This window comes from Hyla sarda, chromosome 1 (assembly GCF_029499605.1).
Source record: "Hyla sarda isolate aHylSar1 chromosome 1, aHylSar1.hap1, whole genome shotgun sequence".
NCBI classification, from domain to species: domain Eukaryota; kingdom Metazoa; phylum Chordata; class Amphibia; order Anura; family Hylidae; genus Hyla; species Hyla sarda.
This window is the reverse complement of record NC_079189.1, coordinates 107,366,102-107,385,989: the sequence shown is the minus strand read 5'-3', so window position 1 is coordinate 107,385,989 and position 19,888 is coordinate 107,366,102. Positions and strand designations below refer to the sequence as shown.

Sequence of the window (19,888 nt, the reverse complement as noted above, 5' to 3'; positions counted from 1 at the left end):
CCGGCTGGTGTTTCATAAAATATAGAGTTTTAGGCGTATTGTAGTGCATTTTTCTGACCTCATCAGTGCATACCGCATACGTACATCTAAGCAGTGTACTATTTTTTATCTGTTATTCTGTCAAGGGCCCACATACTGTGAAAGTCCAGGCAAAAGTACTCACCCACTGGTGTTGTACTCAGATACTTTTTTAAGTGTACTACAGAGCATTTTTCTGCCCTTGTCAGTGCATACCACGTACCTACATCTAAGTAGTGTACTATTTTGGACCTGTTAATCTGTCAAGGGCCTAGATACTGTGAAAGGCCAGCCAAAAGTCCATACCTGCTGCTGTTGTAGACAAATACAGTTTTAAGCGTAGTGAAGCATATTTTACTACCCTCATATATGCACTAAGTATGTCAGGCAGAGAAGTGCCAGGATGTTCACAGAGGAGAGGCGTAAATCCTTCAGGCAGAGGTCGCAGCAGACTAGGGGCGAGTGGCAGCAGGAGTTGCAGCGAGAGGCCTGAGCTCCCATTCTCAGCTAGCGGTTGTATCTCGACCAGCAACCCATCTGCCGTTGTCGATTGGTTAACACAGTCATCCACTTCATCACAAGTGACATTTGAAACCCCCAGTCAACAGTCGGTGGATTCCTCAGACACAACCCTAAGTTAGAATGGCCCGGGAGCAGTCCCTGTCCTCCCATTGCCTCTGTCCTATGCTGTTCTGTCTAAGTTACTGGTGCTGCAGTCCCTCCCTTTTCAAGTGGTGGACTCTGCACCTTTCAGAGAACTGATGGCTTGTGCTGAGCTGAGGAGGAGAGTGCCAACCCGTCTTCCACAAAATTGTGCAGGGCTGGTACTGCGAAGAAGGCAGTACCAGCCCTGCACAATTTTGTGGAAGAGAAGGTGGGCCAGTCCTTGAGTCTGTCGGTGTGTACCAAAGTGCACGGCAGCATCAACTTCTGGAGCTGTAACTACGGTCAGGGACAAAACATGTCCTTTACGGCTCACTGGGTGAATGTGGTACTTGCACAGCCACAACCTCAACTTGGACAGGTCACGCTACTTCCTCCTTCACACTCTGTTGGTCCTGTGACAGTGTGTGACTCCGCCTACTCATCCTTCACCTTGTCCTCAGCCTCCACTGCCCAGACAAGTCTCAGTGGCCCTTCAGCATACCATGTGTGCAGGGCACGGCGGTGTCACTCTGTTCTTCATATGGTTTGCTTGGCGAGTCACACAGGGGAATAACTTCTAAAAGTCATTCGTAAAGAAATCAGAGAATGGCTTACTCCACAAAAACTGGAAATGGGAACCATGGGGACTGACAACAGGAAGAACCTCTTGCATGCGCTGCGACTGGGAAGGCTGAGCCATGTGTCCTGTATGGCACACGTGTTCAATCTGGTTGTGAAACAATTCCTGAAGTGTTCCCCACATTTGCAAGATATCCTAACAATGGGAAGGAAAATTTGCATGCACTTCAGCTACTCATACACTGCAAAGCACACCCTCCTTGAGCTGCAGCATCAGAATGGTATCCCGACATAGTCTGATTTGTGACGTTGCCACACGTTGATATTCAACCCACCATATGTTGGACTGACTGTACGAATAGAGAAAAGTCATTACCGATTTCTTGATGATCCAAGCGGATAGGGGGACTCCCCTATGTAACTTTAATGTGAACCAGTGGTAGCTAATACGTGACACCGGCTGTTTTCTCTGGCCCCTTGAGGAAGCCACATTATTAGTCAGTTGCCAGGATTACGGGAGGAACATTGTAATTCCACTGCTTCATTTCTTACAACACGTGTTGGAAACAATGGCTGGTGAGGGCACTGGAGATGTGGCGCCTACATCTCACGGCCACACGAGCCCTGTGGGGGCTGAACTGGAGGAGGAGGAGGGTGAGAGGCACAGTGGAGCACAGTTTAGGTTTCACCAAATGGGCATTTTTTCTTGTAATCTGACAGGAGAGGAGGAGCAGGAGCAGCCAGAGGAGCTAGAGGGTTATGAGGAAGGTGAGACAGAGGACCCAGACACACACCGTGGCAGTATGCACTTGCACAAATGGCACGTTGCATGCTCACCAGCTTGCATGCTGACAGCTGAATTGTCACCATTTAGCAGCGGGATGACATCTGGATCTCCACCTTATTGGACCCTTTCTACCGCCACAAAATAGGGGCCTTTTTTACACCCACTGAGAGGGAGGACAAAATTACCTACTACAGAGGCATCCTATGTAGTCAGTTGGCAGATGCCTATCGACACCATCGTCCATCCTCTCGCAAGTCTGAATCGGGAGGCCCCCTGCGCTCACCTTCCACTGTCATGGCTGATGGGGAGGGGAGGGGTGGCAGGAGCAGTTCCAGCTTCATCAGCAGCAGCCTGAGTCTACAGTCACTGATGACTAGCTTTCTTCACCCGCATAGTAAAGCAACTCATCAGCAGCAGGTAGACCTGGAGCAGGACCCGAACCAGCAGGTGGTGGCATTCCTTGACATGCCCATGCCAACACACCTTGAAGATCTGCTGGACTTCTGGGCTGCCAAACTTGATTTGTGGCCGCAACTAGTAGAGTTTTCCCTGCAAAAGCTGTCCTGCCCGGTCAGTAGTGTGCCATCAGAGCGGCTGGGGCCATAGTCACCCCAAGGAGAACTCGTCTGTCCACAAAAAATGTGGAGAGTCTGACCTTTGTGAAGATGAATCAAGCACGGATCCGCCAGGATTTCCAACCACCATTGCCTGATGCATGAGAATAGATTGACCATGGTGCCACACCAACACTTCACAAATATGGATAGTGCCAAACAGATTTAAGGCGCTGCTCCCAAGTTACAAACATTCTTCCGCATCAGACCTTTTTTCGGACCACCTTTGTCACTTTAGTACTGGTATTGCCACCTACTGCACCACTCTGTTACCGGGTCACTTTCAGGACTCCTGATGCTGCCTCTGCCACCTTCAGGCTGTCTCATTCAGCCACTATATGGTCTCCTCATGCTTCAGCCACCTCCAGGCTGTGCCATTCATCCAATGTATGGTTTACTGATGCTTCAGCCAGCTCCAGTCTGTGCCATTCAGCAACTACATGGTTCTGCTGGGCCTAAGATATTACCTATATATGTTTATGGTAGTACTAGATACCATGCATCTTCAATGGAAATTTTAAAATTAATCTTTTATTCTTAGAGATTGTGAGGCCCTATTGTCTCCTCGTCTGCTGCCAACTCCAGGCTGTGCCATTCAGACACTATTTGGTCTCCTCCTACTGATGTCACCTCCAGGCTCTGTCATTGTGCTGCCATTTGACATGTGACTCCTTGTTAGATTATTTCCTTTGTACCCACACGCCGGGGCCCGGGACACTAAAACTTGGGAGTTGAGAGTTCAATTTCAAAACTCTCAATTTCAATTTAAAAATCTTAAATTTCTATATAAAATTCTAAAATGTCAATGGTCTCCTCATGCTTCTGCCAATTCCAGGCTGTGCCATTCAGACACTATATGGTCTCCCCATGCGTCAGCCACCTCCAGGCTGTGCCATTCAGGCAATATATGGTTTACTGATGCTGCTGAGTCTGGGAATAAAAATGTTGTTATGGTAGCACTAGATACCCAAAATCTTCGGTTTAAATTTCAGAATTCATCTTTTAATCTTAGGGATTGTGAAGCCCTAGGGTCTACTCATGCTGCTGCCAACTCTTGGCTGTGCCATTCAGACACTATATGGTCTCCTCATGCTTCAGCCACCTCCAGGCTGTGTCATTCAGCCACTATATGGTTTCCATAACTTGACTGTGTATTATAGGAAACATGTGGGTATCCTTGAGTTACTTTCCCAGCATTATTACCATGTTGGTACCAGACCAGTAAAATAAGCAATATTGCCAAGGACTAGCAGATACTGACCTACGGCTGTTGGAATTCACTAACTATCCCATGTGGTAGATTTGCCATTTTGAAGTTCCTCAGTTCCAGTAGGCTTTAAGTCGTTTATTCTTTGTTGTGGTTTCTCAGTTGCAGAATTAAATTGTATCATGTTTTCCTGTTCCTCCAATGAGATAATGAGGAAAGGATAAAAGATATGGAACCTCCGGACGGCGCCTTCCTTACGAATGGAAAAAAACTTGCCAGAGCGTATCATACTGCCTGACGAAGAATCCGGTCCGGATTCAAAACTTTTAAGTTGCATCATTTTACCAATAAAAATTTGCCTTTTTAACGCTCTGGCAAGTTTTTTTCCATTCGTAAGGAAGGCGCTGTCCGGAGGTTCCATATCTTTTATCCTTTCCTCATTTTCTCACCGGACCGCAGAGTCACGGGAAAAGGGAAGCGGAGGCTGCTACCTTCATTGGCTCATAGAGTCTATATGTCATCGGAGGTGTTGCACTCTCAGTGCAACACCACATGGTAAGGTGCATTATTTATGTTCATCTTACTGAATTACCCCGCAATATTTCACTAGGACCGCACCTCTTTTTGTTCATTTTTACTCCAATGAGATAATGTCACTGGTACACACAATACTCATATTGTCATCTAATGAAGGATCCTTTTCTTCAGAGAACGTATGTATCATTTTCTTATTTTGAATGTCAGGTGGTATTCTGACAATTTCTGATTATAAAGGAATTTTGGAATCTGGGACACAGGTAAAAATAAGTATTTGTAAGTGTACTCTAGCACATTTTTCTGCCCTCATAAGTGCATACCACATTCCTACATCTAAGTAGTGTACTAATTTGTACCTCTTAATCTGTCAAAGATCTATATACTGTGAAAGGACACCCAGTAGTACACACCTTCTGCTGTTCTAGACAAATTCTGTATTAAGCGAAGTGAAGCGTATTGTACTCCTCTCATATACGCAATAAGTATGTCAGGCAGAGTAGTGAAATTTTCATTTAAAAATCATAAATTTCAATGGTCGCCTCATGCCTCAGTCAACTACAGGCTGTGTCTCTCAGGCAAAATATGGTTTACTGATGCTGCTGGGCCTGTGTCTGGGAATAAAACTTTTGTTATGGTAGCTACCCAAAATCTTCGGTTTAAATTTCAGAATTCATCTTTTAATCTTAGGAAGTCCTAGTGTCTACTCTTGCTTGCTGCTGCCAACTCCTGGCTGTGCCATTCAGACACTATATGGTCTCCTCATGCTTCAGCCAACTACAGGCTGTGTCACTCAGCCAATTTATGGTTTACTGATGCTGCTGGGCCTTGGTCTGGGCCTAAAAAATTTTGATAGTAGAACTAGCTACCATAAATCTTCAATTTAAATTTCAAAATTCATCTTTTAATCTTAGGGATTGTGAAGCCCTAGGGCCTTGTCACGATGCCGGCTGGCAGGTAGTGGATCCTCTGTGCCAGAGAGGGATGGAGAGGACCGCGCTAGTGGACCGGTTCTAAGCCACTACAGGTTTTCACCAGAGCCCGCCGCAAAGCGGGATGGTCTTGCTGCGGCGGTAGTGACCAGGTCGTATCCACTAGCAACGGCTTACCTCTCTGGCTGCTGAAGATGCTGAAGATAGGCGAGGTACAAGGGAGTAGGCAGAAGCAAGGTCGGACGTAGCAGAAGGTCGGGGGCAGGCGGCAAGGATCGTAGTCAGGGGCAACGGCAGGAGGTCAGGAACACGGACTAGGAACAGACAAGGGAACGCTTTCACTAGGCACAAGTGCATCAAGATCCGGCAAGGGAGTGCAGGGGAAGTGACTAGATATAGGGGAGTGCACAGGTGGGAGCCAATTAAGCTAATTGGGAAGATTGGGCCAGGCACCATCATTGGTGCACTGGCCCTTTAAATCGCAGAGACCCGGCGCGCGCGCGCCCTAGGGAGCGGGGCCGCGCGCGCCGGGACAGGACCGAGGGAGAGCGAGTCAGGTACGGGGGCCGGGGTGCGCATCGCGAGCGGGCGCTATCCGCATCGCGAATCGCATCCCGGCTGAAGGCGGGACCGCAGCGCACCCGGTCAGTGGATCTGACCGGGGCGCTGCAACAACGAAGATGAGGCGAGCGCTCCGGGGAGGAACGGGGACCCGGAGCGCTCGGCGTAACAGTACCCCCCCCCTTGGGTCTCCCCCTCTTCTTGGGGCCAAAGAACCTGAGGAAAAAAAACTCAATTTTTCCGTGATGAGGTCCGATGCACATTAGGAGGGGTTCTGTGTGGAAACGTACGAGACAGTCCAATCTTTTATTGTAAAAACAATAGATGTAGAGGGGTCTGGCGAGACTGGTCACAGGAACGTAGAACCTGTTGATGAGAGAGGCCAAAAAAAATTTTCCTGCAGATCCGGAATCCAAGAAGAGCATAGTAGAGAAGGAGAAGGTAGAGGCTGATATCCGCACAGGCACAGTAAGGCGTGGAGAAGCAGAGTTGACATCAAGAACTGTGTCACCTTTGTGCGGAGTCAGCGTACGTCTTTCCAGGCGGGGAGGACGGATAGGACAATCCTTCAGGAAGTGTTCGGTACCGGCATAGTACAGGCAAAGATTCTCCATGCGGCGTCGTGTCCTCTCTTGAGGTGTCAAGCGAGACCGGTCAACTTGCATAGCCTCCGCGGCGGGAAGCACAGGAACAGATTGCAGAGGACCAGAGGAGAGAGGAGCCGGGGAGAAAAAACGCTTCGTGCGAACAAAGTCCATATCCAGGCGAAGCTCCAGACGCCATCCGGAAGAACGCATGTCAATGCGAGAGGCAAGATGAATGAGTTCATGTAGGTCAGCAGGAGTCTCTCGTGCGGCCAGAACATCTTTAATGTTGCTGGATAGGCCTTTTTTAAAGGTCGCGCAGAGAACCTCACTATTCCAGGACAACTCGTAAGCAAGAGCACGGAACTGAATGGCGTACTCGCCAACGGAAGAAACACCCTGGGCCAGGTTCAGCAGGGCAATCTCGGCTGAAGAAGCTCGGGCAGGTTCCTCAAAGACACTTCGAATTTCCGAGAAGAAGGAGTGTACAGAGGCAGTGACGGGGTCATTGCGGTCCCAGAGCGATGCGGCCCATGACAGGGCTTTTCCGGACAGAAGGCTGACTACGAAAGCCACCTTAGACCTTTCAGTAGGAAACTGGTCCGACATCATCTCCAAGTGCTGGGAACATTGCGAAAGAAAGCCACGGCAATACTTAGAGTCCCCATCAAATTTGTCCGGCAAGGACAGGCAGAGGCTAGGAGTGGCCACTCGCTGCGGAGGAGGTGCAGGAGCTGGCGGAGGAGAAGATTGCTGGAGAAGTTGCGACTGAAGTTGGTGCGAAATGGTGGACATTTCCGACAGCTGACGGGTTAGAAGGGCGATCTGTCGGGCTTGCTGGGCGGCCACCGTGGTTAGGTCAGCGACAACTGACAGAGGAACTTCAGCGGAATCCATGGCCGGATCTACTGTCACGATGCCGGCTGGCAGGTAGTGGATCCTCTGTGCCAGAGAGGGATGGAGAGGACCGCGCTAGTGGACCGGTTCTAAGCCACTACAGGTTTTCACCAGAGCCCGCCGCAAAGCGGGATGGTCTTGCTGCGGCGGTAGTGACCAGGTCGTATCCACTAGCAACGGCTTACCTCTCTGGCTGCTGAAGATGCTGAAGATAGGCGAGGTACAAGGGAGTAGGCAGAAGCAAGGTCGGACGTAGCAGAAGGTCGGGGGCAGGCGGCAAGGATCGTAGTCAGGGGCAACGGCAGGAGGTCAGGAACACGGACTAGGAACAGACAAGGGAACGATTTCACTATGCACAAGTGCATCAAGATCCGGCAAGGGAGTGCAGGGGAAGTGACTAGATATAGGGGAGTGCACAGGTGGGAGCCAATTAAGCTAATTGGGAAGATTGGGCCAGGCACCATCATTGGTGCACTGGCCCTTTAAATCGCAGAGACCCGGCGCGCGCGCGCCCTAGGGAGCGGGGCCGCGCGCGCCGGGACAGGACCGAGGGAGAGCGAGTCAGGTACGGGGGCCGGGGTGCGCATCGCGAGCGGGCGCTATCCGCATCGCGAATCGCATCCCGGCTGAAGGCGGGACCGCAGCGCACCCGGTCAGTGGATCTGACCGGGGCGCTGCAACAACGAAGATGAGGCGAGCGCTCCGGGGAGGAACGGGGACCCGGAGCGCTCGGCGTAACAGGCCTACTCATGCAGCCAGCTCCAGGATGTGTCATTCTGCCACTATATGGTCTCCTCATGCTGCCAACACCTCCACACTGTGTCATTCAGCCATTATATGGTCTCCTCATGCTTCAGCCTCATCCAAGCTGTGTCATTGAGCCACTATATGGTCTCCTCATGCTGCCAACACCTCCACGCTGTATCATTCAGCCACTATATGGTCTCCTCATACTGATGCCACCTCCAGGCTCTGTAATTGTGCCGCTCTGCGGCAGTGATTCTAAAAGTGATGCCTGTAATCTGCATGTCATACTGAATAACAGTATTTACTACCCCAGCATACTCCATATGCATGTTAGAACACAGCAAAGTGTAGATATAGATTTGCCGCAAATAAATTCAGATCGAATCAAATTTTTCAAAAGTTCGCTTATCTCTAATTATTGCCTTTCATTAATCTCATTAATTTAGCATTTGTACCCATCAAAAATTTCAGATTAGTAAAGTATGCACTAGTAGGTTGTTGACTAGAGATGAGCTAATTTTTGAGAAATTCAATGCGGACGATTTGCCAAATTTTCGGAAAAAATTGTTTCGGTACGAATTTATTCGCAGAGAATCGCTATTAACTTTAAGGACCCAGCCAATTTTCACTGTAGGACCCGGCCATTTTTTGCACATCTGACCACTGTCACTTTAAGCATTTAAGCAACTCTGGAATGCTTTTACCTTTCATTCTGATTCCGAGATTGTTTTTTCGTGACATATTCTACTCTACGTTAGTGGCAACATTTTGTCGATACTTGCATCGATACAATAGGATTTTGGAGAGTGAGTTTTTCTGAAATGGTTTTTGTGGGGCATGTCGCATTTAGGAAGCCCCTATGGTGCCAGAACAGCAAAAAAAAAAATAAAACACATGGCATACTATTTTAGAAACTACACCCCTCAAGGAACACATCAAGGGGTACAGTGAGCCTTAAAACCTCACAGGTGTTTGACGACTTTTTGCTAAAGTCGGATGTGTAAATGAAAAAAAAAAAATTCACTAAATTGCTGGTTTTCCCCCACATTTTATATTTTTACAAGGGGTAATAGGAGAGAATGACCCCCAAAATTTGTAACCCCATTCCTTTTGAGTATGGAAATACCCAATGTGTGGACATCAAGTGATCTGCTGGCGCACTACAATGCTCAGAAGAGAAGGAGCGCCATTGAGCTTTTGAAGACAGAATTTCGTTGGAATAGAAGTCGGGGGCCATGTGCGTTTACAAAGCCCCCCCCCCCCGTGGTGCCAGAACAGTGGACCCCCCCACGCGACCTTATTTTGGAAACTACACCACCCACAGAATTTAATAAGGGGTGCAGTGAGTATTTACACCCCACTAGCGTTTGACAGATCTTTGGACCAGTGGGCTGTGCAAATGAAAAATTAAATTTTTCATTTTCACGGACCACTGTTCCAAAAATCTGTCAGACACCTGTGGGGCGTAAATGATCACTGTACCCCTTATTACATTACGTGAGGGGTGTAGTTTCTAAAATTGGGTCATATGTGGGGGGTTCCATTGTTCTGGCTCTATGGGGGCTTTGTAAACACACGTAGCCTTCAATTCCGGACAAATTTTATCTCAATGGTGCTCCTTCTCTTCTGAGCATTGTAGTTCGCTCGCCGAGCACTTTACATCCACATATGGGGTATGTTCTTACTCTGAAAAAATGGGGTTACAAATTTTGTGAAAATTTTATTTTTTTCATTTTTCCATCCAAATTCGCCAAACACCTGTGGGGTTTTCAGGCTCACTATACCCCTTGTTACTTTCCGTGAGGGGTGTAGTTTCCAAAATGGGATCACATGTGGGTATTTATTTTTTTGCGTTTATGTCAGAACCGCTGTAAAATCACCCACCCCTGTGCAAATCACCAATGTAGGCCTCAAATGTACATAGTGCGCTCTCACTCTTGAGCCTTGTTATGCGCCCGCAGAGCATTTTACGCCCACATATGGGGTATTTCTGTACTTGTGAAATTGTGTTACAAATTTTGGGGGGCTTTTTTTCCTTTTAACACTTGTGAAAATAAAAAGTAAAGGACAACACCAGCATGTTAGTGTAAAATTGTAATTTTTTTTTACAAGCTGGTGTAGCCCTCCAACTTTTCCTTTTCGTAAGGGGTAAAAGGAGAAAAAGCCCCCCAAAATTTGTAACTCAATTTCTCCCGATTACGGAGATACCCCATATGTGGCCCTAAACTGTTTCCTTGAAATACGACAGGGCTCTGAAGTGAGAGCGCCATGCGCATTTGAGGACTAAATTAGGGATTGCATAGGGGTGGACATAGGGGTATTCTACGCCAGTGATTCCCAAACAGGGTATCTCCAGCTGTTGCTAAACTCCCAGCATGCCTGGACAGTCAGTGGCTGTCCGGAAATGCTAGGAGTTGTTGTTTTGCAACAGCTGGAGGCTCCGTTTTGGAAACACTGCCGTACAATACATTTTTCATTTTTATTGGGGGGACAGTATAAGGGGGTGTATGTATAGTGTTTTACTCTTTATTATGTGTTAGGGTAGTGTAGTGTTTTTAGGGTACAGTCACACAGGCGGGTTACAGTGAGCTTCCCGCTAGAAATTTGCGCTGGAAATTTGAAGCAGGAAACTTACTGTAAACCCGCCCGTGTGAATGTACCCTGTACGTTCACATGGGGAGGCAAACCTCCAGCTGTTTCAAAACTACAACTCCCAGCATGTACTGACAGACCGTGCATGCTGGGAGTTGTAGTTTTGCAACAGCTGGAGGCACACTGGTTGGAAAACCTTCAGTTAGGTTCTGTTACCTAACTCAGTATTTTCCAACAAGTGTGCCTATAGCTTTTGCAAAACTACAACTCCCAACATGTACTGATCGCCGAAGGGCATGCTGGGAGATCTAGTTATGCAACAGCTGGAGGGATCGCAACTACAACTCCCAGCATGCAGAGACAGCTGTTTCGGCATGTTGGAATTTGCAGTTTTGCAACATCTGGAGGGCTACAGATAGAGACCACTGAACTGTGATCTCCAAACTGTGGACCTCCAGATGTTGCAAAACTACAAATTCCAGCATGCACAGACAGCAAACAGCTATGTGGGCATGCTGGGAGTTGTAGTTTTGCAAGATCTAGAGTGCTACAGTATAGAGATCACTGTGCAGTGGTCTCTAAACTGTAGACCCCCAGCTGTTGCAAAACTGCATCTCCCACCATGCCCAGCAGCTGTCTGGGCATGCTGGGAGTTGTAGTTTTGCAACATCTGGAGGGCTACAGTCTCAGACTGTCGCCCTCTAGATGTTGCTAGGCAACTTACTGGCTTCCATCGGATCCAGGGAGCCGTCCTCTTCTGCTGCACGACATCGCCGCCCGCGCCGATCACCGCCGCCGATCCGGTCCCGCAGCTTCCACCGACGGGTAAGTGGATCTTCGGCGTTCGGTCCCCATCATTTCCCCGACCTGCCTCGCCTATTGTGGGTGGGCAGAACGGGGAAAATGAAAGTAAACCCCCCCGCCCCTAATCTGCTATTGGTGGTCACGTCTAGACCACCAATAGCAGAGATAGGAGGGGTGGCACCTCTGCCACCTCACTCCTATGGCTACAGGGGGATCGTGGGTGTCTTAGACAACCGCGATCCCCCTTCTATTCCGGGTCACCATAGACCCAAATGACCCGGAATCGGCGCAAATCGCAAGTGTGAATTCACAGCATTTGCACGGGGTGCCTGCTGATCGATATCGGCAGTCACCCCGGCCCGGTCCCGCCCGGCGCGCGGCGGGGACCGAAATTCCCACGGGCGTACAGGTACGCCCTGGGTCCTTAAGACCCAGGTACAGAAGGCGTATCCATACGCCCTAGGTCCTGTACGGGTTAATAGAGGTGGAGAACACTTTGCCTTGCTGTAACACGCATAGGGTGTGTGCTGGGTTAGTGAAATAAAACTGTTATTTAATATGACATGCAGATTCTTTTAGAAATGTCCTTCAGGCAATGAGAATGTAGTGACAAGAGTTACCAACAGCAATTGTTTATTTAAATTCTATAAAATTTTATTTCAAAATGTACAAGTCACTTTTCATAAATTATAAAAAGTCTGCAAACTACGAGGCGATCAGATAAGTGCTAAACATTGTTACATGATGTGCATTACAGACAGAGCTGAACAGAAAATTGTAACCCTCCCCCCCCCCCCCCCCCCTCCATTTTGGCTTGGGTTACCCCTTGGGGAAAAAAATTGGCGGGACACCCTTACCAAAAATTTTTTTTTTAAATATGGTTCTTATGTAGATTGCAGTACAGTTTTATGCAGAGACTGACAAATTACATATTCACTGATCAGAGTCATTCTCTTCTTTTTTTCTTCCCCATCTGGCACAGGACACCATGATAATCTGTTCCAGCCAAAACTTTTGGGCAGAACCTACAACACGAACATATTAGTATTAGGCTCTGCACTTTTCCAGCATTATCCACCCCTTCTCCCTACAAATGACTCCAGCCTCCTCCAAACTCTGCAAACTACAAGGCTTTTATAACTAGCCTTACCACACACAGTGACAGAGTGGTATATATGGGAAACAGGGTGTAGAGGGGTGTACATGGGGGAAGAGAGGTATAAAGGGGTGATACAGGGGTGTAGAGGAGTGACAGAGGGGTCTAGAGGTAACCGTGGAGTGTACAGGGGTGACAGAGGGGTTTAGAGGGGAGACAGAAGAGTGTAGAGGGGTGACAAAAGGGTGTACGGGATAACAGAGGGGTGTCCAGGGGTTACAAAGAGGTTACGAGCGGTGACAGAGAGGTGTAGAGGAGTGAAAGAAGGGTGGGGTGCACTACCTGAAGCTGAGTAGGCCTCTGTCAGTGCTGCCCCTGCTCCTTCCCTCCATCCACATCATTCTACTGAGGGTCCAGGGAGAATCCAGAGTCCAGAGCTGCTCCACAGGAGAGGGAGGATACACATGGATTGGAACTGCAGCATCACCCTTCCCAGCACTGCACACAGACTTCCCTCCCGCCTGGCCTGCATGCCTGTGACTCACAGGTGCGCAGGCCTGGGCAGAAAAATCGAAACATGTTTGCGCCATTGTCAGGATCCGGGCTGGCAGAGGGTGAGGACACTGGAAGTGGATCCTCTGTGCCAGAGAGGTGATGGCGTGGGCCTTACCAGGGGAACGGAGTCTAAGGGGTTACTGGTATTCACCAGAGCCCGCTGCAAAGCGGGATGGACTTGCTGCGGCAGGTAACCCCCAGGTCGTTCCACCTGGTAGCAACTCAACCTCTCTGGCAGCTGAGATGGCTCGATACAAAAGGACAAGGCAAGGCAAGGTCAGACGTAGCAGAAAGGTCAGGGCAGGCGGCAAGGTTCGTAGTCAGGGGCAACAGCAAAGATTCTGGAAACACAGGCAAAGGACACACTGGATCGCTTTCACTAGGCACTAGGCAACAAGATCCGGCAGGGACAGGAAGGGGAAGTGATGTTTTATAGGGAAAACAGTGATTGGACTTGATTGGGCCAGGCACCAATTAGTGGTGCACTGGTCCTTTAAATTTCAGAGAGCTGGCGCGCGCGCGCCAGACGGGACAGAGGAAGGACGGGGCAGGTGAGAAGAGACATGGGATGTGATCCGTGAGCGGGCACGTCGCGTCCCGCGGATCGCATCCCCTCCGGTGACAGGGTAGCAGCGCTCTCTGTCAGCAGCGCTGACCGGAGCACTGCAAGCAGAGTAACGCCGCGAGGACTCCGGGGAAGCAGCGGGACCCGAAGTGCTCGGCGTTACAGCCATATTTCCCACCAGTGTGTCCAGGCACCCTGGTTGGGAATCAATGCCTCAGTATAATGTGTGCTGGACCCCCCTTATGCCCCCTTGCAACAGCACACCTGAGGCGATCACCCTACAGCCCTGATTACAGAACATGCAAGTGCAAAAAATACAAACTTCAAAAAACACTAAAATCTGTGATAAAAGTGCTATCAAAAAAGAGGTTGTGACAAGGTCATCAAGGATGGATTTAAAGGGGGGGCAGTTTAAGTTGTAGAAATTTCTGCTGTTCCATCGATCTAGTGCTTCATTACACTTCATACAGGAACAGAATAGTAACATACAGTCAATCCGAATATTTGTCAAAGAGAAGGTGGTAATGAACATGAGAGGTGGAGACACACAGCGCAAACTCATGGATCAAGAGGCATTCTGGCAGTTTACATTAAACTCCAGAATGCCCCATGGTTTGAACCTAAGAAAGGAATTTATTTTTCATTATTAACTTCATTTTTATGAACAGGACGAGTTAGTAACAATTTCACATATGGACATAATAATAGTGTATACTTATTACACATATTTAATATTGTTATAATACTTGTCCATATACATACATTTCCATGTCCCTTTTTTCCATATACATATATCATATGTTGGAATTAATACCATTCTTTGACATCTACTAACTCTTGTACATGGACAAAACAAATAGTGAATATTTATCACATATATTTAATATCTTTTCGATAGTCGTCCATGTACAAAAGCTTCCATATATTTTTCCTATATACATATACCATACTTTGGAATTATATTGTTCCCGACATCCGCTAACTCATCACACATCATTTTCAATATCCATCTTCACATGCATTTGTTACAGTTCACACAGTGCGTTACACCTTGTGTTTTTTGCATCATCATTTACACATCATATTTTTCCTACTAAGAAATATTTATATTGCACCTCATCATTTTCTTTATATATCCTTGATTTTATCATCTATTGCTTCCCATCATGGATATTTTGCTGCTCAATACTTTCTTTGCAAACATGTTGCATATTTGATGAACAAAACCAGGTTGCTTGAAATTGGATCTAAAGTTCTATCTTTGGTTTTAACTCTTTGTTGTAACTATTGGAACTCCTATGTTGGAGTCATTTTTTATTAATGCAGCACACCTGGAGCCCGACCTATTTAGTAATACTGGTTATCATAGAACGTATCTTTTGACAAAGAGCGCATGCGCTCGAAACGCGTCAAGATTGTACATACCTTGTGAATTGTGTGTTGCCATGCTGTTTTTATAGAGGATTGAATAAAGCTGTGAATTTTGTCAAGTGATGGATCATTTTGTTCTCTTTCTTCACAGTCCGTTCCATAACCCTGAGTTAGAGGAACTCTTAGATTAATGTTTTGCCACCAGTTGGTTTCAAAACAATTTTATCCAGATTTGTAATTTTATTCTGCTTAAAAATCTTAACACTTCCATTACTTGGAGCTGGAATAACCGCGGCTGCTGGTAACAAACTTGCCCTATAATGGGTCCTCAAAAAAAGATTGATGTGATTCAGGGTCATCCCGCCTTCCCATGATTTCTTGCCCCATGTCCTCACATGTGGATCTGCCATTTTAGATGCCCTGGAGCCTGGACCACAGTAAATGGAGTTTAATGAAACGATTTGCACGATCAAATCATGGCGATATTCACATTCGTTGCGAATCAAATTTTTCCTGAAATTCGTAACAAGTTCAGATTTGTCAGATTCATTTCACTCATCTTTGTTGTTGAAAAAAGGCATAATGTCTAACTTACTGATATTCAAATTTTAACATACCATATTTTACTAAACCGGGCTAAAGAGTACAATGGTTGTGTAGAATTCTATTGTAGATCAATGCAGTAGATCAGTTTCTATACTGGCTAAGCCACCATTTAGATCATATGTTCACATCCACTGACTTGAATGTTTAACAAAGTTAATGATTATTATAGTACTTTATCTATCTAAGTAAACTACTGATCATTAATTACTAATAAGGCTGTGTTCCCATGTTCAGGTTTTATTGTATACAATGTCAGGAATGGATTTAAAAACATGAGAACTGTTAGCCTTTCCTTTCTATGTGTCCTCCATTGATTCTCTGTTTCTGTAAACTGTAATGAGTAGGGTGGGGTTCTGAGTTCAGGGGTACATTTTCCTGTGTTCTTCGTAGCACATGCATTGCTGTGAAGATGCTTGGTCCTATCAGCGGGCCTGGATCTGCAGTCTATTACTTCTGCTCTCAGCATCCAGGCCCATCCTATGTTCAAATAAATATCCTGTTAGTCTTCTCCTGCTTTGTTTTATTCTTTTTATTCTGACCTCGACTTCCTGTACGTTTAGTCTCTGGTTAATGATTTGGTACATATGCTGCTATCTCGATTTTGACCCGGCTTGTTAGAATATTATATTTCTGTTTGTCTATTTATCCCCCGTGTTTTGAAGTTTGTTTTGTTTTTCAAAACTGTAGTTGTGCCCTCACAATCCATGTAGATACTACCACCATAGAACACTTTTGGTAGCATGCTCTATAAAACTCCTTATAGCATAAATCTATCCACATACGTGGGCAATGTAGCTGAAATGCTAGACAAGTTGAAGACTTTTTTGTCCATTAAGGGATTACTCTCAAAAAAGTCTTCAACTTGTCTTCGTCTCAGCTGCATTACCCAGGTAGGTGAATTGATTTATGCTATAAGAAGTTTGTATTTTGTCCTGTGCTTTTTAACTCTGTCTGTCCTGATCTGTTTCCCAGTTTTACAGTGTTGTTTATTGTTTCATGTTACACCCCTGCTCTGCGCAGGGAATGTTGTCCAGTTGTGGATCTGCTGTCTAGGGCGGATACGCAAGTAGGCAGTGAAAATGGTTTTGGGTGAGAGCAGAATTGCACTTCTCCCTGTTCCAACATGACAAATACTCTGTAAAAAAAATCATGAATTAATCATCAATTAATTTGTTGCAATGTAATTAAATGAAAGTTTTTTAGTGCACACTTTAAGGGAAAAACACATCTGTTATTTCAATGCCCGTCTTACATTTTTTAGCATTAGCTTTTTTTTTTTTATTACTGCAAATATCTAACCTAAATTTTAACAGCTGTTTAGGTATTTTGCACCTTATTGTTTACTTGTGTACCTGAAATAAAGCATTTCGTTCCTTAAAGGGGTACTCCGGTGAAAATTTTTTAATATTTTTTTAAGTCAACTGGTGGCAGAAAGTTAAACAGATTTGTAAATTACTTCTATTAAAAAAATCTTTCCCTTCCAGTACTTTTTAGCAGCTTTATGCTACAGAAGAAATTATTTTCTTTTTGAGTTTCTTTTTTGTCTTGTCCACAGTGCTCTCTGCTGACACCTGATGCCCGTATCAGGAACTGTCAAGAGTAGAAGAAATCCTCATAGCAAACCTATGCTGCTCTGGACAGTTCCTGACATGGACAGATGTGTCAGCAGAGAGCACTGTGGACAAGAAAAAAAATAAATTCAAAAAGAAAATAATTTCCTCTGTAGCATATAGCTGCTAAAAAATGAAACTGGAAGGGTAAAGATTTTTTTTATAGAAGTTTAACTTTCTGGCATCTGTTCATTTAAAAAAAAAGTTTTCCACTGGAGTATCCCTTTAAGGTCTTTTTATATGGGGAAATAATTACCCATAAGGTGCACCAATCTACTATAAAGCTTGTTGATCAGCATTCTTTTTTTAAAGGCTGTTCACACAGGCTGACACATATTGCTTCAAACCCAAATGATTATTCAAGCTGTCATTTGTTCCCCACATAAATGGTCAGATTGGACAATGTACGGGGAATTATGTAAGGTAGGGAATCATGTTGCTGGTTGTCCATCTGTTAAGTAAGGTCTGTGCATGTGCCACAATGCATCCAGAATTCTTATGTTGTGATAGAATAAAGAAGCATTTCATTCATTAAGATTTTTCAAGGCTATTGTTTACTTTTCTGATATACAAGGTTATGGCTTGTTTTTCAGCTGATTGGGGACATTTCTACCTGGGCCTTGATCGGCTTTACAAATGTTTGTCATTTTTTTAAATATTTTGTTTAACAATAGTTTAAATAGGCATTGTCAGATTAAAAAAAAATGTTTTATATGTTGTACATCTTGGCAAAACATTAAACTTTCTAATATACTTCATAAGAAAATGTTATTTCCTTTTTACTGAAATGATAGCTTATAAAATCATGGCTTTGTCAAAGCTAAAGCCCAGGCATGGACAAAATGTTATTTCCTTTTTACTGAAATGATAGCTTATAAAATCATGGCTTTGTCAAAGCTAAAGCACAGGCATGGACAAAGTCCAGTAAGTGAGGGTGGGCTAACAGTCCACTGTGTTCTCTCCTGTCTGATAGTACTCCTATGTTCTCTCCTGTCTGATAGCAATCTTATGTGCTCTCTCCTGTCTGATAGCACTCCTCTGTGCTCTCTCCTGTCTGATAGGACTCCTCTGCACTCTCTCCTGTCTGATAGGACTCCTCTGCGCACTCTCCTGTCTGATAGTACTCCTCTGTACTCTCTCCTGTCTGATAGGATTCCTCTGTGCTCTCTCCTGTCTGATAGCACTCCTCTGAGCTCCCTCTTGTCTCATAGTACTCCTCTGGGCTCTCTCCTGTCTGATAGGACTCCTCTGTGCTCTCTTATGTCTGATAGGACTCCTCTGTGCTCTCTCCTGTCTGATAGGTCTCCTATGTGCTCTCTCCTGTCTGATAGGACTCCTCTGGGCTCTCTCCTGTCTGATAGTACTCCTCTGTGCTCTCTTATGTCTGATAGGACTCATCTGTGCTCTCTCCTGTCTGATTGGTCTCCTCTGTGCTCTCTCCTGTCTGATAGTACTCCTCTGTGCTCTATCCTGTCCTATCAGTCAGTACAGAGGAATGCAAGCCCACTCTTACTTACTGGACTTTGTCCATGTCTGTGCTTCAGCTTGGACAAAGCCATGATTTTATAAGCCATCAGTTCTTTAAAAAAGGAAATACAATTTTCTTAGTATATTAGAAAGGTAATTTTTTTTGCCAAGATATACTACTATGTTTATGTATTTCACAGGACCCATCTAAAACCTCTGAATTAATTTTACAAACTATTTCTGTATACTTTTGTTTTCTGAAGAGCTCTATAATATTCCATTTTAGGGGACAGAATGTGAGTTTTATAGACAATTTGTATTTACCATGAATAAATTGTATCCTAACATAACTTGTATCTGGTAAAACTGTTGGATAACACAAGCATTTAAAATGTTCTTTTAATGGTGACATTTTTAAGATAAAATTTAGATGTGTATGTCATTTAATAAGGACATTTGACAGTGATAATTATCCACTTGCACCAACATACCGTATACATCATCAAATAATCCTGCAGAAGTATATGGTATACGTTGAGTAATCTTTTTATGTCGGAATATTGCTATTTATTTCTAAAATAAATAATACACAGTTGACTCAATTGCTCTAGCCTGCAGAGATAAGTTTTACCCTGGACTTGACATGCTTGGGACAACATTTAATATTTCAAAAGTAACCAGTGTGGAGGAATGCAGAGAACGCTGCACCAATAATGAACATTGCCTGTTCTTCACTTATGTTACAGAGAAATACCACAACAGTCAACTTCGGTAAGTGGCATAGCAGAAACTACAAATATTTATGATACGGTAATATCTTTAGCTCATACTCAATCAGCTATATAAAATAAATGGATATTGTCATTGGGGAAACTTTAATTTTATCTAGAAATAAAAATGTTTATTCATTATTATTATGTATTTATTTTTATAGCATCCTTGGTTCCAGGGTACTGTGCATATATAAGGGTTAAAATACATAGTATGTATGTGACACAGAGTAAATAACAGAATGGTATAGTGGGAGAAAGGGCCCTGCCCACAATGGCACTCTACAAGGCGAGGGAGAGAAGACAGCTGGTCATCTGTGAGCAGTAAAAGAAGGAGTCCTTCATGG

The 19,888-nt window shown here is 45.3% G+C and overlaps 1 protein-coding gene across 7 annotated transcripts in view; it reads left to right on the top strand.

Annotated features, from left to right (window-relative positions):
- The window catches only part of KLKB1 (kallikrein B1), a 121,527-nt gene that overhangs the window by 31,580 nt on the left and 70,059 nt on the right, over window positions 1-19,888 (top strand). For 6 of the 7 annotated variants that reach the window (XM_056559379.1, XM_056559366.1, XM_056559407.1 and 3 more), the window contains one exon: window positions 19,383-19,542. The exons of the other annotated variant lie outside the window; for it this stretch is intronic. In XM_056559379.1, the coding sequence (XP_056415354.1) occupies window positions 19,383-19,542 (160 nt within the window). The remainder of the gene's footprint in view (window positions 1-19,382; window positions 19,543-19,888) is intronic. 7 annotated transcript variants of the gene reach the window in all.